Source organism: Lampetra fluviatilis, chromosome 38, assembly GCF_964198595.1.
Source record: "Lampetra fluviatilis chromosome 38, kcLamFluv1.1, whole genome shotgun sequence".
Classification (NCBI taxonomy): Eukaryota; Metazoa; Chordata; class Hyperoartia; order Petromyzontiformes; family Petromyzontidae; genus Lampetra; species Lampetra fluviatilis.
This window is the reverse complement of record NC_136312.1, coordinates 11,800,061-11,812,940: the sequence shown is the minus strand read 5'-3', so window position 1 is coordinate 11,812,940 and position 12,880 is coordinate 11,800,061. Positions and strand designations below refer to the sequence as shown.

Here is a 12,880-nt window from a genome sequence, read left to right as displayed (position 1 = left end):
ATGGTACTGATGATGATGATGGTACTGATGATGCTGCTCCTGTTGTTGCTGATAATGTTGCTGCTGCTGCTGCTGATGATGTTGCTGATGATGACGTTGCTGCTGCTGATGATGATGGTGTGTGTGTGCGCAGCGCCTAGTGGAGGCCGCGGAAGAGGCGAACATGAACCACACCTACGACGAAAACCTCGAGGTGAGGTCGCCCCCTCGGCTCCCACCCCCTGGGCCTCCTGGGTCCCGTGGGGTGCGTGTGTCACGTGGGGTGCGTGGGTCACGTGAGTCCCGTGGGGCCCCCCGGGGGTGTCCATGGGCGCAGTTGCACCGCCTGCACACTCTCTTGGTGGCCGCCTCAAATGAGATCCCGGTGTGGTGTGAAAACATCGCCACTGGGGAGAGACAAAGGCGGCCGGGCGTGGTGCTGCCCGCCCACCCTCGTGTGCCACATTGCCGGCCTTCATAGCAACTGCTCGCGAACAGCACAGCCCTTGCCCCAAGCAGCTTGTGAAGGCTACACAGGGGATCTTTGTATTTGTGGGAGTGAGCGGGCGAGCGTGCGTGTGATAGACGTGGGTGGTGCTCAGTGCAGTGGGGCGATGGGACACGCACCTCGCGGGGGGAGACGGTGAGCGTTGTGTCGATTCAGCAGTGAGAGTGTGTGTGTGTGCGTATCCCTGTGTGTGAGAGTGTGTGCGTGTGGGTGTGTGCGTGTGGGTGTCCCTGTGTGTGCGTGTGGGTTTCCCTGTATGTGCGTGTGGGTGTGTGCGTGTGGAGGGCTCGCCTTCCCATCAACCAGAGGCGAGGAGTGGTGGTCGTGGTTATTTATGCCCCCACTGAAGACGGACATCCGTGGAGGGATGCAGGCAAGGCCGATGAGTCAGATGCCTTCTATGATCTCCTGTCACAGGTACTGGCTAAGTGGCCACTCGGGACAGAGTCATCTTGTTGGGTGACTTCAATGCCCGAGTTGGTCATGATGCTGGCGCCTGATCTGGAGTGATTGGAAGGCATGAGCCAGATAAGCTCAATAACAACGGCAGGAGGCTTCTAGATTTTTGTGCAGCCCATGGGCTTGTAATTACCAACACGCTGTTCCCGCATCGGCACATCCACACAACATCATAGATGCATGCCGGGTCCCAGCAAGAACATCTGCTGGACTACATAGTGACGGAACAGCGGATGCGAGCCCATGTCCTTGACAACAGGACCTACCGTGGATCTGATCTGCCCACTGACCATCGACTTGTCATCTGTAAGATGCGCCTGCCATTCTTCCACTCCAGTGGTGGGTGTACACCCAGGACCCCATTCACACCCTTAGTGGCATGGTCTCAGCTAGCTGATGAAAGTTGCAATCGATAATTTAATCTTCGCTTGCGGCTGGGGTTGGCATCGTCCTCCACTCCTCCAGATGTCGAGGGGAAATGGGCAGGTTTAGGACTGTGGCTCATGCAGCTGCAATGGCTGCTTTGGGTACACGGTCCAGACCTCCTAAGAGACCCTGGTTGACAGAGGAGGTGTTCAGTCAGTGACAGGCTACACGGGGGATCTTTGTCCTTGTTTTCAGTACCCATCCTCTCGTATTTCACAGTGGCAGCCTTCATTGATGCAACTTGCTAGCAGCACTTTCCGCAACAGCCCGTTGAGGCTACACGGGGGACCTTTGTCTGTGTGTCTGTGTGTCGCAGTACCCCTACTACACGGCGCTGAGCATGCAGGACGAGAGAGACAACTACGGCCTTGAGCTGGGCCTGGAGCCCAACGAGCACTACAACAACATGTCGGTGAACACGAGCCTCAGCGGGGTGCAGGTGCCCACCAACGTCTACAACAAGGGTGAGGCGCGCGCTCACCGCTCGCCCCCACCGCTCACCGCTCGCCCCCCGCGACGCTCGCCCTGCCATGCTCACACCCCACCGCTACGCTCAATAAGCGGCATGGATACCAACACAATAACCTGTGTGCCCACCTGTGCACTTACCTGTACGCCTACCTGTACTCTCAGCTGTACGCCTACCTGTACTCTCAGCTGTATGTCTACCTGTACTCTCAGCTGTGTGCCTACCTGTACTCTCAGCTGTATGCCTACCTGTACTCTCAGCTGTATGTCTACCTGTACTCTCAGCTGTGTGCCTACCTGCACTCTCAGCTGTATGTCTACCTGCACTCTCAGCTGTATGCCTACCTGTACTCTCAGCTGTGTGCCTACCTGTACTCTCAGCTGTGTGCCTACCTGCACTCTCAGCTGTATGTCTACCTGCACTCTCAGCTGTATGTCTACCTGTACTCTCAGCTGTGTGCCTACCTGTACTCTCAGCTGTGTGCCTACCTGCACTCTCAGCTGTATGTCTACCTGTACTCTCAGCTGTGTGCCTACCTGTACTCTCAGCTGTGTGCCTACCTGCACTCTCAGCTGTATGTCTACCTGCACTCTCAGCTGTATGCCTACCTGTACTCTCAGCTGTGTGCCTACCTGTACTCTCAGCTGTACGCCTACCTGCACTCTCAGCTGTGTGCCTACCTGTACTCTCAGCTGTACGCCTACCTGCACTCTCAGCTGTATGCCTACCTGTACTCTCAGCTGTGTGCCTACCTGTACTCTCAGCTGTGTGCCTACCTGTACTCTCAGCTGTGTGCCTACCTGTACTCTCAGCTGTGTGCCTACCTGTACTCTCTGCTGTACGCCTACCTGCACTCTCAGCTGTATGTCTACCTGTACTCTCAGCTGTATGCCTACCTGTACTCTCAGCTGTGTGCCTACCTGCACTCTCAGCTGTATGCCTACCTGTACTCTCAGCTGTGTGCCTACCTGCACTCTCAGCTGTATGTCTACCTGTACTCTCAGCTGTGTGCCTACCTGTACTCTCAGCTGTATGCCTACTTGTTCACTCACAAGTTCGATTCCCGCTCGCAGCCAACAGCAGTGGCGATTACATGAACCGGTCCCAGGTCCTGGGCCTATGTTGCGGTGTGTAATACACAAACATAGCAATCGCCAGCACTGGGGAAGACAAAGGCGGCCGGGTGTGCGTGGTCCCGACCAGCCTGTCCAGCTCACAGGACAGGGGGCCACGGTAGCAGCCTTCATAAGCGCTGTTCTTGTGCCCACGAAGTGCTCTACCTCATTGGGCGACATGTGGAGTTTGCGTCTTGTGGTGTGCAGAGGAGGTCGTGGATTCAATCCCGACTCTTACGATGTCTGTTGCATATCTGGAGTTTGCGTGTCTCTCACTCTCATCATCATTACGGTGGCTCATAGATATTAACTACCTCGCCTGGTATGTAGGAGGTCGTGGGTTCCATCCCGATCCTGATGATGGCTGCTGTATATTTGGAGTTTGCATGTCTCTCTCTTATCATCATGACGGTGCTTAGGATATATTAACTACCTCGCATGATATGAAGGAGGTCGTGGCTTTGATCTCGACCCTAACGCTTTCTGTATACAGGTAGTCCCCGAGTTACGATGGTCCGACTTACGATATTTTCGACTTACGATGGGGTCGTCGTAACGCATCTCCATCGTAAGTAGAGGACTACCTGTAGTTGTAGTTTCCGTCTCTCTTTCCATGGTGGTCGCGGGGATTTTTCTCCAGGTCCTCCTCCGGCTTTTTCCCCCTCCACATTTGAGAATAGAATCCCGCGTTGATAGACAATATTCGGCTGCTGCTTTAACTGACCACGCGATGACGACGATGAGCCACCCCGAGGTCGACTCAAATGAGTGCCTGGTTTGTAACGGTGCGTGCTAAAGCATCGCCACTCCCGGCCACCACCATCACGAGTGACGATTATCTGAACCGGTCCTGGGCCTCCCCTCGGTCGACTGGGCCTCAAATGAGTTTCTGGTGCGGTGTGTAAGAAACATTGCTACTGGGGAGACAAAGGCGGCCGGGCGTGGTGCTAGCCACCGAATCTGTCCCTCGTGTGCCACAGTGCCGGCCTTCAGAGGCGCTGCTGCTCGCTAACAGCACATGCCTCGGCAGTCTGTTGCAGGCTATACGGGGGATCTTTGTTTTTGTGTCACCCCGGCTAATGAATGTGGGGGGGGGGGCTGCCTTGCTCGTCTGCCGATAAGGGGGATCCGGGGAGCGAGGAAGGGGAGATGAGGGAGAAGGAGTGGGGGGGGGAGGGCGAGGACGAGGGAGGGGGACAGGAGGAGATGGATGAGAGGGGAGAGGAGGGGCAGAGGGAGGAGGAGGGCGAGGAAGAGGCGGCGGTTGGAGGTGGGGAGCAGGTGGGGGGAGGAGGGAAGAGGAGATGGTGGAGGGGTGGGGCTCCCATCAGCGTTAGCTCTGCCGCTGCTGTTGACCAGCGGAGAGAGAGGAGACGGACGAGATATATGGAGAGAGGGGGAGAGAGTGCGGGGAGACATAGAGAGACGTGGAGAGACATTTGACTTTTAAACCGCTTTTATTGCAGTCAGCAGCAACAGTACTGGATGCGATTTCGATGCGAAACACAAAGTCACTAGCAAAAAAATTACCCAAATACAAAAAACCCGTCACGTGGTGGTGGTCGTCGTGCACGCCACGCCCCCGACGACCGAGCACGTGAGAAGGTGAACAGGAGGGTGCCGCTCACGCTGGTACAGAGAGGGGGGCTTTTCCGGCCCTCCAGCGTTCGAAGAAGACGCGCAAAGCGCCACCGGCATGCGAGTGGTACGCGGCGCGCTCCAGCCGGAGCCGCGCCTTGAGCAGACCCCTGAACACTGGAAGCACCACAGAGCAGCCGTCAGCGTCGCCTTGCAGCATCTTTATTCTTGTGCACCGCCATCTTCGCTTGGGCGCAGACGATGTTGGAGACGTAGAGAGAGAGAGTGTACAGCGAGCTATAGACACCCGGTTCACAAAAGCAAACACACGAACACAAACCTCAGGAAAGATTTTTTTTAATGGGCAATAATAACTATCTACGTGGCTTTACCGAAAGACCCAAAGAAGACAATAATAATAAGTAGTCGAAGATGGAAAGTGTTCCACGGTATTGTTGGACTAACAGTTCTTCAATGTTTCAGAAGGAGATACGTTTGCTCTGTAACTTTGCCATCTTCCATTGGCATCTCCTGTTCTCATAGGTCCGTTCAAGACCCAGACAAGAGTGGTCTTGATTGCGTAGGGTCCATCACCTTCACTATCACCTGCCATGGTTCCATTGCTTGGTGTGCATTAATTCCTATCAGCAGGCCTACCTCTGTCTCAATGCGTGGGAGGTGCACTTCTCTCAGATAGGGCCATCTCTCAACATCTCTCAGCTGTAGTGGAATGTTTTCTTTCTTCACTGGAATGTCACTGTGGGTGAAGACTTTAGGCAGATCAATATAATCTCCCTCTTCAAGTCCTCTCACTTCCAGGTCTGACAGGATATAGCTGTGTACTGACTTCTGCCCCATGGTTCGGAGAAGGATTTCAGTCTTCCTGCCTCAGACATTGAGTTGTTTCCTCAGGGTTTCAGTACAAAACGTCACTAAACTCTCTGGATCCATGAATCCCTACGTCTCCACACTCTTCTCACTTTTTTTGGATTTGATTATCACGGGAACAATGGCGAGAATACGTGATCTGTCTCCAGCCCCGATGTAGCCACAAGTTCCATGCTTAAGGGACACAATAGCACTTGAGGCTGTCTTCTCTTCAGGGTTGCCATCTTCATTCCTTTTAGAGGTGGCACTGCTTTCTTTAATGACGTGCAGCATGCTTGGATGCTTCAAGTTACACTCTTGGCATATCATTCTTTTCCTACACTCCTTGCTAAGGTGCCCTTGTTTAAGGCATCCAAACCAAAGTCCTCTTTTCTTCAGAAACTCAATTCTGTCTTTCTGTGGCTGTTCTCTGACCTTAATGCAACAACCCAGTGTGGTGTGATTCATATTGCAGAACAAGCATGGCTTCTGGAAGGCATTCGCAGGCTTGCCTTGTTTAACACGTAGGCTTTTGCGACCAATATCATGCATAATAGAGGTTTTTTGGGTTAGATCGCCAACTAGTAAGGGTTGTCACGTAAACAGAACATGCCAATTCGTCACTAGTACAGCACTAGTGTGTAGTAGTGTATAGTGTAGTATGCTAGTATAGCACACCGGTGTGTTGGAGAGCCAAGCCACAACATTTACAATCTGAGTACCGTGACGTTTTGCCAGTAATTAGAACTAGCTTCATCAGGCGATAGCCAGATTTGTGAAGTCCACCTGTTTCGTTTCTTATATAGAGGCGTAGATGTGGTGACCATGCTTCTGCGCTCTTGCGCAACGTGGGGGGGGGGGGGATTACTGAGGCAACATAGATTATGCATTATGCAAGACCTTTTAACTTGTCCTTCCTGTCTATTGTGTGCATTAAAATAGGCGTACCAACGGTAATCCCTATTGAAGTACGCTGCCCTTTGTAGGCATGCATTTAAATAACGTGTTATTTGATGATTCGCTTCCACGCAGCACTAAGGCGGTAACTATCCGAACGGCTAAAGTAATTTTTATTTATTTAAATTCTGATAGATTCTACAATTAGTCTTGGCCAGTAGAAGCTAGTTTTGCACAGAACTTCAACATTATCCAAATCAATTGAATGTCCTTGTGGGCACGCGTGTTCTGCTACTGCTGATAGTTGTATTTGGGATTAACTGCACGTGTGGTAAATGTTATATTGGGCAAACAGGACGAATGATCAGCACGAGACTAAAATCCCGACTGTCCACTCGCTCCATCTGATTCTTCTCCTGGCCTCTTTTTTATACTGCCAGACCGGAAGTGACGTCATGGGTTCAACCAACGGAACGTCTCACCAAGGGGGATTCTAAACAGTTGGAATATTCCAAGTCAAGTTTCCCCAATCTTCAAGAAATGTATGACAAATGTACATCAAATGTTCTACAACGCCAATTTCTGGGCCGAATATCCCTGGCATGTCCTCTTGCTATCCTAACTCGACCCTATCCCTACCCTAACCCTACCCTAACTCTACAATAACCCTACCCTAACCCTACCCTAACCCTACCCTAATCCTTCCCTATCTCTACCATAACCCTACCCTAAACCTACCCTAATCCTTCCCTATCCCTACCATAACCCTATCCTAACCTTACCTTAACCCTACCCTATCCTTACCCTAACCCTCCCATAACTCTACCCTAACCCTACCATATCCTTACCCTAACCCTACCCTAACCCTACAATAACCCTACCCTAACCCTTCCCTATCTCTACCATAACCCTAACCTTTCCTTACCCGAACCCTACCCTAACCCTACCCTAACCATACCCGACCCAAGCCAAATACAAATATCCCCCGTATAGCCTTCAACACGATATTTGTGGCAAGTGATGTCAGCGAGCATCACCCACGAATGCCGGCAGGGCACATGAGGGAGTCATGTCGCCATCACCACGCCCGGCCGTATTTGTTTACCCAGTGGCGAAGATTACTATACATCGCAGCAGGTACTTCTTTGAGGCTGAGTCGACCCAGGGGGAAGCCCACATACCAGTTTAGATAATCGTCACTAGCGGTGTCGACAGCTGTTGAGTGGAATTGAACTTTGGCTGCCGGGTTCGTTGCGCAGTGTGCTAACCCCTGCACCACCGATCCCTTGACCACCACAACCACCTCTGACCCGACCCCATGACCAAATGACCACACCACTCATTGACCTTACGACCCAATGAACTTACGACCCATTAACCCCACGACCCATTGACCTCACGACTCATCGACACAACAACCCAACAACCCATTGACCTCACGACAATGACCCAAGGACCCATTGGCCCCTTGACTCCACAATCCATTGACCCCTTGACCCTACGATCCATTGACCCCACGATCCATTGACCCCACGGCCCATTGACCCCACGACCCATTAACCCCGCGACCCAACGACCCGTTGACACCGTGGTCTAATCACCCCACGGCCCATTGACTCAATGACCCAATGAACCCACGACCGATTGACTCCTGACCAAATCCCCCCGTGTCCCCAAGTCCCAATGACCTCGTAACCCGATGACCCCACCCCCGTGACCCCGCAGACCCGGCCGTCATCAACGGTGCGCTGTGGTCGTCAGCGCTGAACGCCGTCTTCGTGAACAACTCCCGGCGCGACCCCACGCTGACCTGGCAGTACTTCGGCAGCGTCGACGGATTCTTCCGCCAGTACCCGGGTGAGCAGGGGCGGGGTGAGCGGTGCGGGGTGAGCGGTGCGGGGTGAGCGGTGCGGGGTGAGCGATGCGGGGTGAGCGGTGCGGGGTGAACGAACGGGGGGACCTCACCCCACTGGGAATTCCCTGTCTGCCTGTAGCTCTCTCTTCGTCTCTGTCTCTCTGTCTGCCGATCGATCTGTCTCTGTTTCTCTGTATATCTGTCTTGCGTGTCTCTCTCTATCTCTCTCTCTGTCTCTCTGTGATTCAGGAGTGAAGTGGGAGGCCGATGAAAACTCAGAAGGAGGCGTCATTGAGTACGACTGCAGGAACAGAGGATGGTGAGTGATAGTGATGGGGTTGGTGGGGGTTATGGTGATGATGGTGGTGATGATGGGGGTGAGTGATGGTGATGGTGGTGGGGGTGGTGAGTGATGGTGATGATGGGGGTGAGTGATGGTGATGGGGGTGGTGATGGCGATGATGATGGTGAGTGGTGGTGATGGGGGTGGTGATGGTGATGGTGGGGGTGGTGATGGTGATGATGATGGGGTGGTGATGGTGATGATGATGGGGGTGGTGATGATGGGGGTGGTGATGATGATGATGGGGGTGGGAGTGGTGATGGTGATGGTGGTGGGGGTGGTGATGGTCAAGGGGGGGTGATGGTGATGATGGGGGTGAGTGATGGTGATGATGATGGGGTGGTGATGGTGATGATGATGGGGGTGGTGATGATGGGGGTGGTGATGATGATGATGGGGGTGGGAGTGGTGATGGTGGTGGTGGTGGGGGTGGTGATGGTCAAGGGGGGGGGGTGATGATGATGATGGGTGTGAGTGATGGTGATGGTGGTGATGGTGATGGGGGTGGTGATGGTGATGGGGGTGGTGATGGTAATGGGGTTGTGAATGTGATGATGGGGGTGAGTGATGATGATGGGGGTGGTGATGGTGATGATGGGGGTGGTGATGATGGGGGTGGTGATGATGATGGGGGTGGGGGTGGGAGTGGTGATGGTGGTGGTGGGGGTGGTGATGGTCAAGGGGGGGGTAATGATGATGATGATGGGTGTGAGTGATGGTGATGGGGGTGGTGATGGTGATGGGGGTGGTGATGGTGATGGTGATGGGGGTGGTGATGGTGATGTGGTTGTGAATGTGATGATGGGGGTGATGGTGATGATGGTGGTGAGTGATGGTGATGGGGGTGGTGAGTGATGGTCATGGTGATGGGGGTGGTGATGGTGATGTATGCAGTCATGGTGTTGATGGTGGTGGTGATCGATCGACTTGTAATGGTGAGCTCCACCTTCTCGCTCTACCTCCCACCTCTGCCGCCTCGCTCCACCTTCTCGTCGCTCGTCCACCTCGTCGCTCCACCTTGTCGCCAGGTTCATCCAGGCGTCCACGTCTCCCAAGGACGTCGTCATCCTGGTGGACGTGAGTGGCAGCATGAAGGGCCTGCGCATGACCATCGCCAAGCGCACCGTCATCTCGATCCTGGAGACGCTCGGAGACAATGACTTCTTCAACATCATCGGGGTGAGGGCCATGAGTGAGCGTGAGTGAATGAGTGTGAGTGAATGAGTGTGAGGTGAATGAGTAAGAGTGAGGTGAATGAGTGTGAGTGAGGTGAATGAGTGAGAGTGAGGTGATTGAGTGTGAGTGAGGTGAATGAGTGTGAGTGAGGTGAATGAGTGTGAGTGAGGTGAATGAGTGAGGTGAATGAGTGAGGTGAATGAGTGTGAGTGAGGTGAATGAGTGTGAGTGAGGTGAATGAGTGTGAGTGAGGTGAATGAGTGAGGTGAATGAGTGTGAGTGAGGTGAATGAGTGTGAGTGAGGTCAGTAGGTCAATGTGTGTGTCTGTATGTGTGTGTGTGAGAGTGTTGCTGTATTCGTGAGCGATGGTGTCGTGGTTAGCAGTGCAATACACTACGAAACCCGGCTAACCGGCTTCGATTCCCGCTCACGGCCACCATGATCACTCATGACGATTATCTGAACTGGTCATGGGCCTACCCTCGGTCGACTCAGCCTCAAATGAGTACCTGATGCTGTGTGTAATAAACATCGCCACTGGGGAGACAAAGGCGGCCGGGCGTTGTGTTGGCAACCCAATCCCTCGTGTGACGTTCCGGCCTCCATAGGTGCTCGCTAGCAGCACTTGCCCCGACAGGCTGTGGAGGCTATATGGGGACTCTTGCCTTTGTTGTGGTGAGTGAGTGGTAGTGTAGTGTCTAGCGCTGCACTGCGCTATGAGCCTGGCGACCCAAGTTCGATTTTCACTCATGGCCTGCAACTAGGTTGACTCAGCCTCAAATGAGTACCTGATGCGGTGTGTAATAAACATCGCCACTGGGGAGACAAAGGCGGCCGGGCATGGTGTTGGCAACCCACTGCCTCGTGTGCCACCGTGCCGGCCTTGATAGGCACTGCTCACGACCAGCACTTTCCCCAGCGCTCTGCTGAGGCTGCAGGGGGATCTTTGTCTGTGCGTGTTGAGTGCAGTACAACGACTTCCTGCACTACGTGGAGCCGTGCCTCAACGAGACGCTGGTGCAGGCCGACCGTGACAATCGTGAGGTGAGCACACACAACAACAACCGCCATTCGCCACTAAGTGGCGGTGACGTCACCACGACGCTTGTGCCAGGCCAAGTGCACCTTGTGGCCACGTGAAGTGTCGAACGCCCGCTGGCAGGAGGTCACGGGACAGACCCAGCAGGTGCCACGGGTCGACTGACCGAGATGATCGAGATGACTGGCTGATGCACCACCTGTGCCCCCTACTGTACCAACTTGCTGTGCTTTAGACACCCGGCGCTCCGCTCGTTGTTGTGAGCGTCGCTCCTCCGCCCTCCGTTGTTGTTGGAGGGCGACTGCCTCCAAATGCCCAGTAGCGTCCTTCACGAGCCTCCTCCACAGAGGCCGATCTTGACACACCGCTGGTACCAGTCATCGGCAAGTCCACTCAGCTCCACGTCCTCCTGTACCAACATCACTCCATCTCTTCTCTAGCCCGTGCCGCGCCCGTTTAGCCCCCTCGATCCGGCCGAACAAAAGCTGTTTAGGCATGCGGTGGCTGGGCATGCGAGCTACATGACCCAGCACACTGACTGACCCACACTCACCCACTCTCACTCGCCCACTCACCCACTCTCACCCACACTCATTCATCTTCACTCTCACCCACCCTAACTCTCACCCACCCTCACTCGCTCACACTCACTCACATTCACCCTCACCCACTGAATCACCCAGCCTCACTCACGCTCATTCACCCACACTCATCCACACTCACCCTCACTCACCCACACTCACCCACACTCACTCACCCTCACTCACTCACCCACACTCACTCACCCTCATCCTCACTCGCTAACACTCACTCACTCACCCTCACCCACACTCACTCACCCACACTCACTCACTCACCCACTCACCCACACTCACCCTCACCCACACTCACTCATCCTCACTTGCTAACACTCACTCACCCACTCACCCACACTCACCCACCCACACTCACTCACACTCATTCACCCTCACCTCCTCACCCACCCTCACTCATCATCACCTCCTCACCTTCAAAGACCTCCCGTGTAGCCTGTAAAAGACGCTTTTTGTACGTGCTTGTAGCGAGGAGCACCTATGAAGGCCGGCACTGGCAGATGCGCACCACCTGTGCTCCGCACTGTGCCTAGTCGCTGCATTTTATCTGCCCATCGCTCCAATCGTTGTTGTGAGTGTCGTTCCTCCACCGTCCATTGTTGCTGGAGGACGACTGCCTCCAACTGCCCAGTAGCCTCAGAGTGCACCTAGCCTGGCACTGCCCAGTAGCTGTCCTTCACGAACCTCCTCCGCATAGGCCGATATTGACTCCGCTGGTACCGGTCTTCGGCAAGTCCACTCGGCTCCACATCCTCCTGTTCCGTATCAGCTCCATCTCTTCTCCAGCCCATGCCACGCCCGTTTAGCCCTCTCTATCTGGCCAACTAGAAGCTGCTTGGTTATGTGGTGGTTGAGCATGTGGCCTACATGACTCAATCAACGCAGCTTCGCCTGCTGGAGGAGCTCATCGATGGAACTGTGTCCAGATCTTTCAAGGATCTGTGAGCTCACACAATCCAGCCTAGTTAAACCCTGGATGGATCGTAGGAAGACCAGCCTGAATCTGTCTAACTGGTGCAGATGTTCCATTAGAGGTCTCCACGTTTTTGCAAGTAAAGAGAAGGGAGGGAATGGCTGCGTCGTCAACAGCTGGGATGGTTTTGGTACAGTGCGTCGGTGTCTGCGCTGTCGACGCAGTATCTGCTGCTGGGTGCCATTGTTCTTCAAGGTATCGCATGAGGAGCGCCATAGTGGGCGGCGGTTGGCTGCAGCTGCCTCAAGGCCGCTGGGCTTGATGTTGCACGTCTTTATTGTCCCCTTCAGATAGTCGTTATACCTCAGTGCTTTATACCTCAGTGCTTTATACCTCAGTGTTTTATACCTCAGTGCTTTATACCTCAGTGCTTTATACCTCAGTGTTTTATACCTCAGTGTTTTATACCTCAGTGTTTTAACCGCCTGGTCTGTGGCTGGCTTCCGGGAGTTGTGCACAGAGCGCCTGATGAGGTAGTTGGCTGCCGGGCATCTGAATCACGTGGTCCGACCGACCGTAGTCGCCTCTTTGCTCGGGTTGCTTCCACGCCGATGGTCTCGGTATATCAACGCGAGGGACACGATCTTTCCCAGACGATGCCG

At 54.1% G+C, this 12,880-nt stretch overlaps 1 protein-coding gene across 1 annotated transcript in view; it reads left to right on the top strand.

Annotated features, from left to right (window-relative positions):
* The window catches only part of LOC144945699 (voltage-dependent calcium channel subunit alpha-2/delta-3-like), a 143,408-nt gene that overhangs the window by 43,584 nt on the left and 86,944 nt on the right, over nucleotides 1–12,880 (top strand). Inside the window, exons 4-9 of the mRNA XM_078874267.1 lie at nucleotides 134–193; nucleotides 1,689–1,836; nucleotides 8,024–8,155; nucleotides 8,403–8,472; nucleotides 9,525–9,675; nucleotides 10,643–10,717. Coding sequence (XP_078730393.1) covers nucleotides 134–193; nucleotides 1,689–1,836; nucleotides 8,024–8,155; nucleotides 8,403–8,472; nucleotides 9,525–9,675; nucleotides 10,643–10,717 — 636 coding nt within the window. The remainder of the gene's footprint in view (nucleotides 1–133; nucleotides 194–1,688; nucleotides 1,837–8,023; nucleotides 8,156–8,402; nucleotides 8,473–9,524; nucleotides 9,676–10,642; nucleotides 10,718–12,880) is intronic.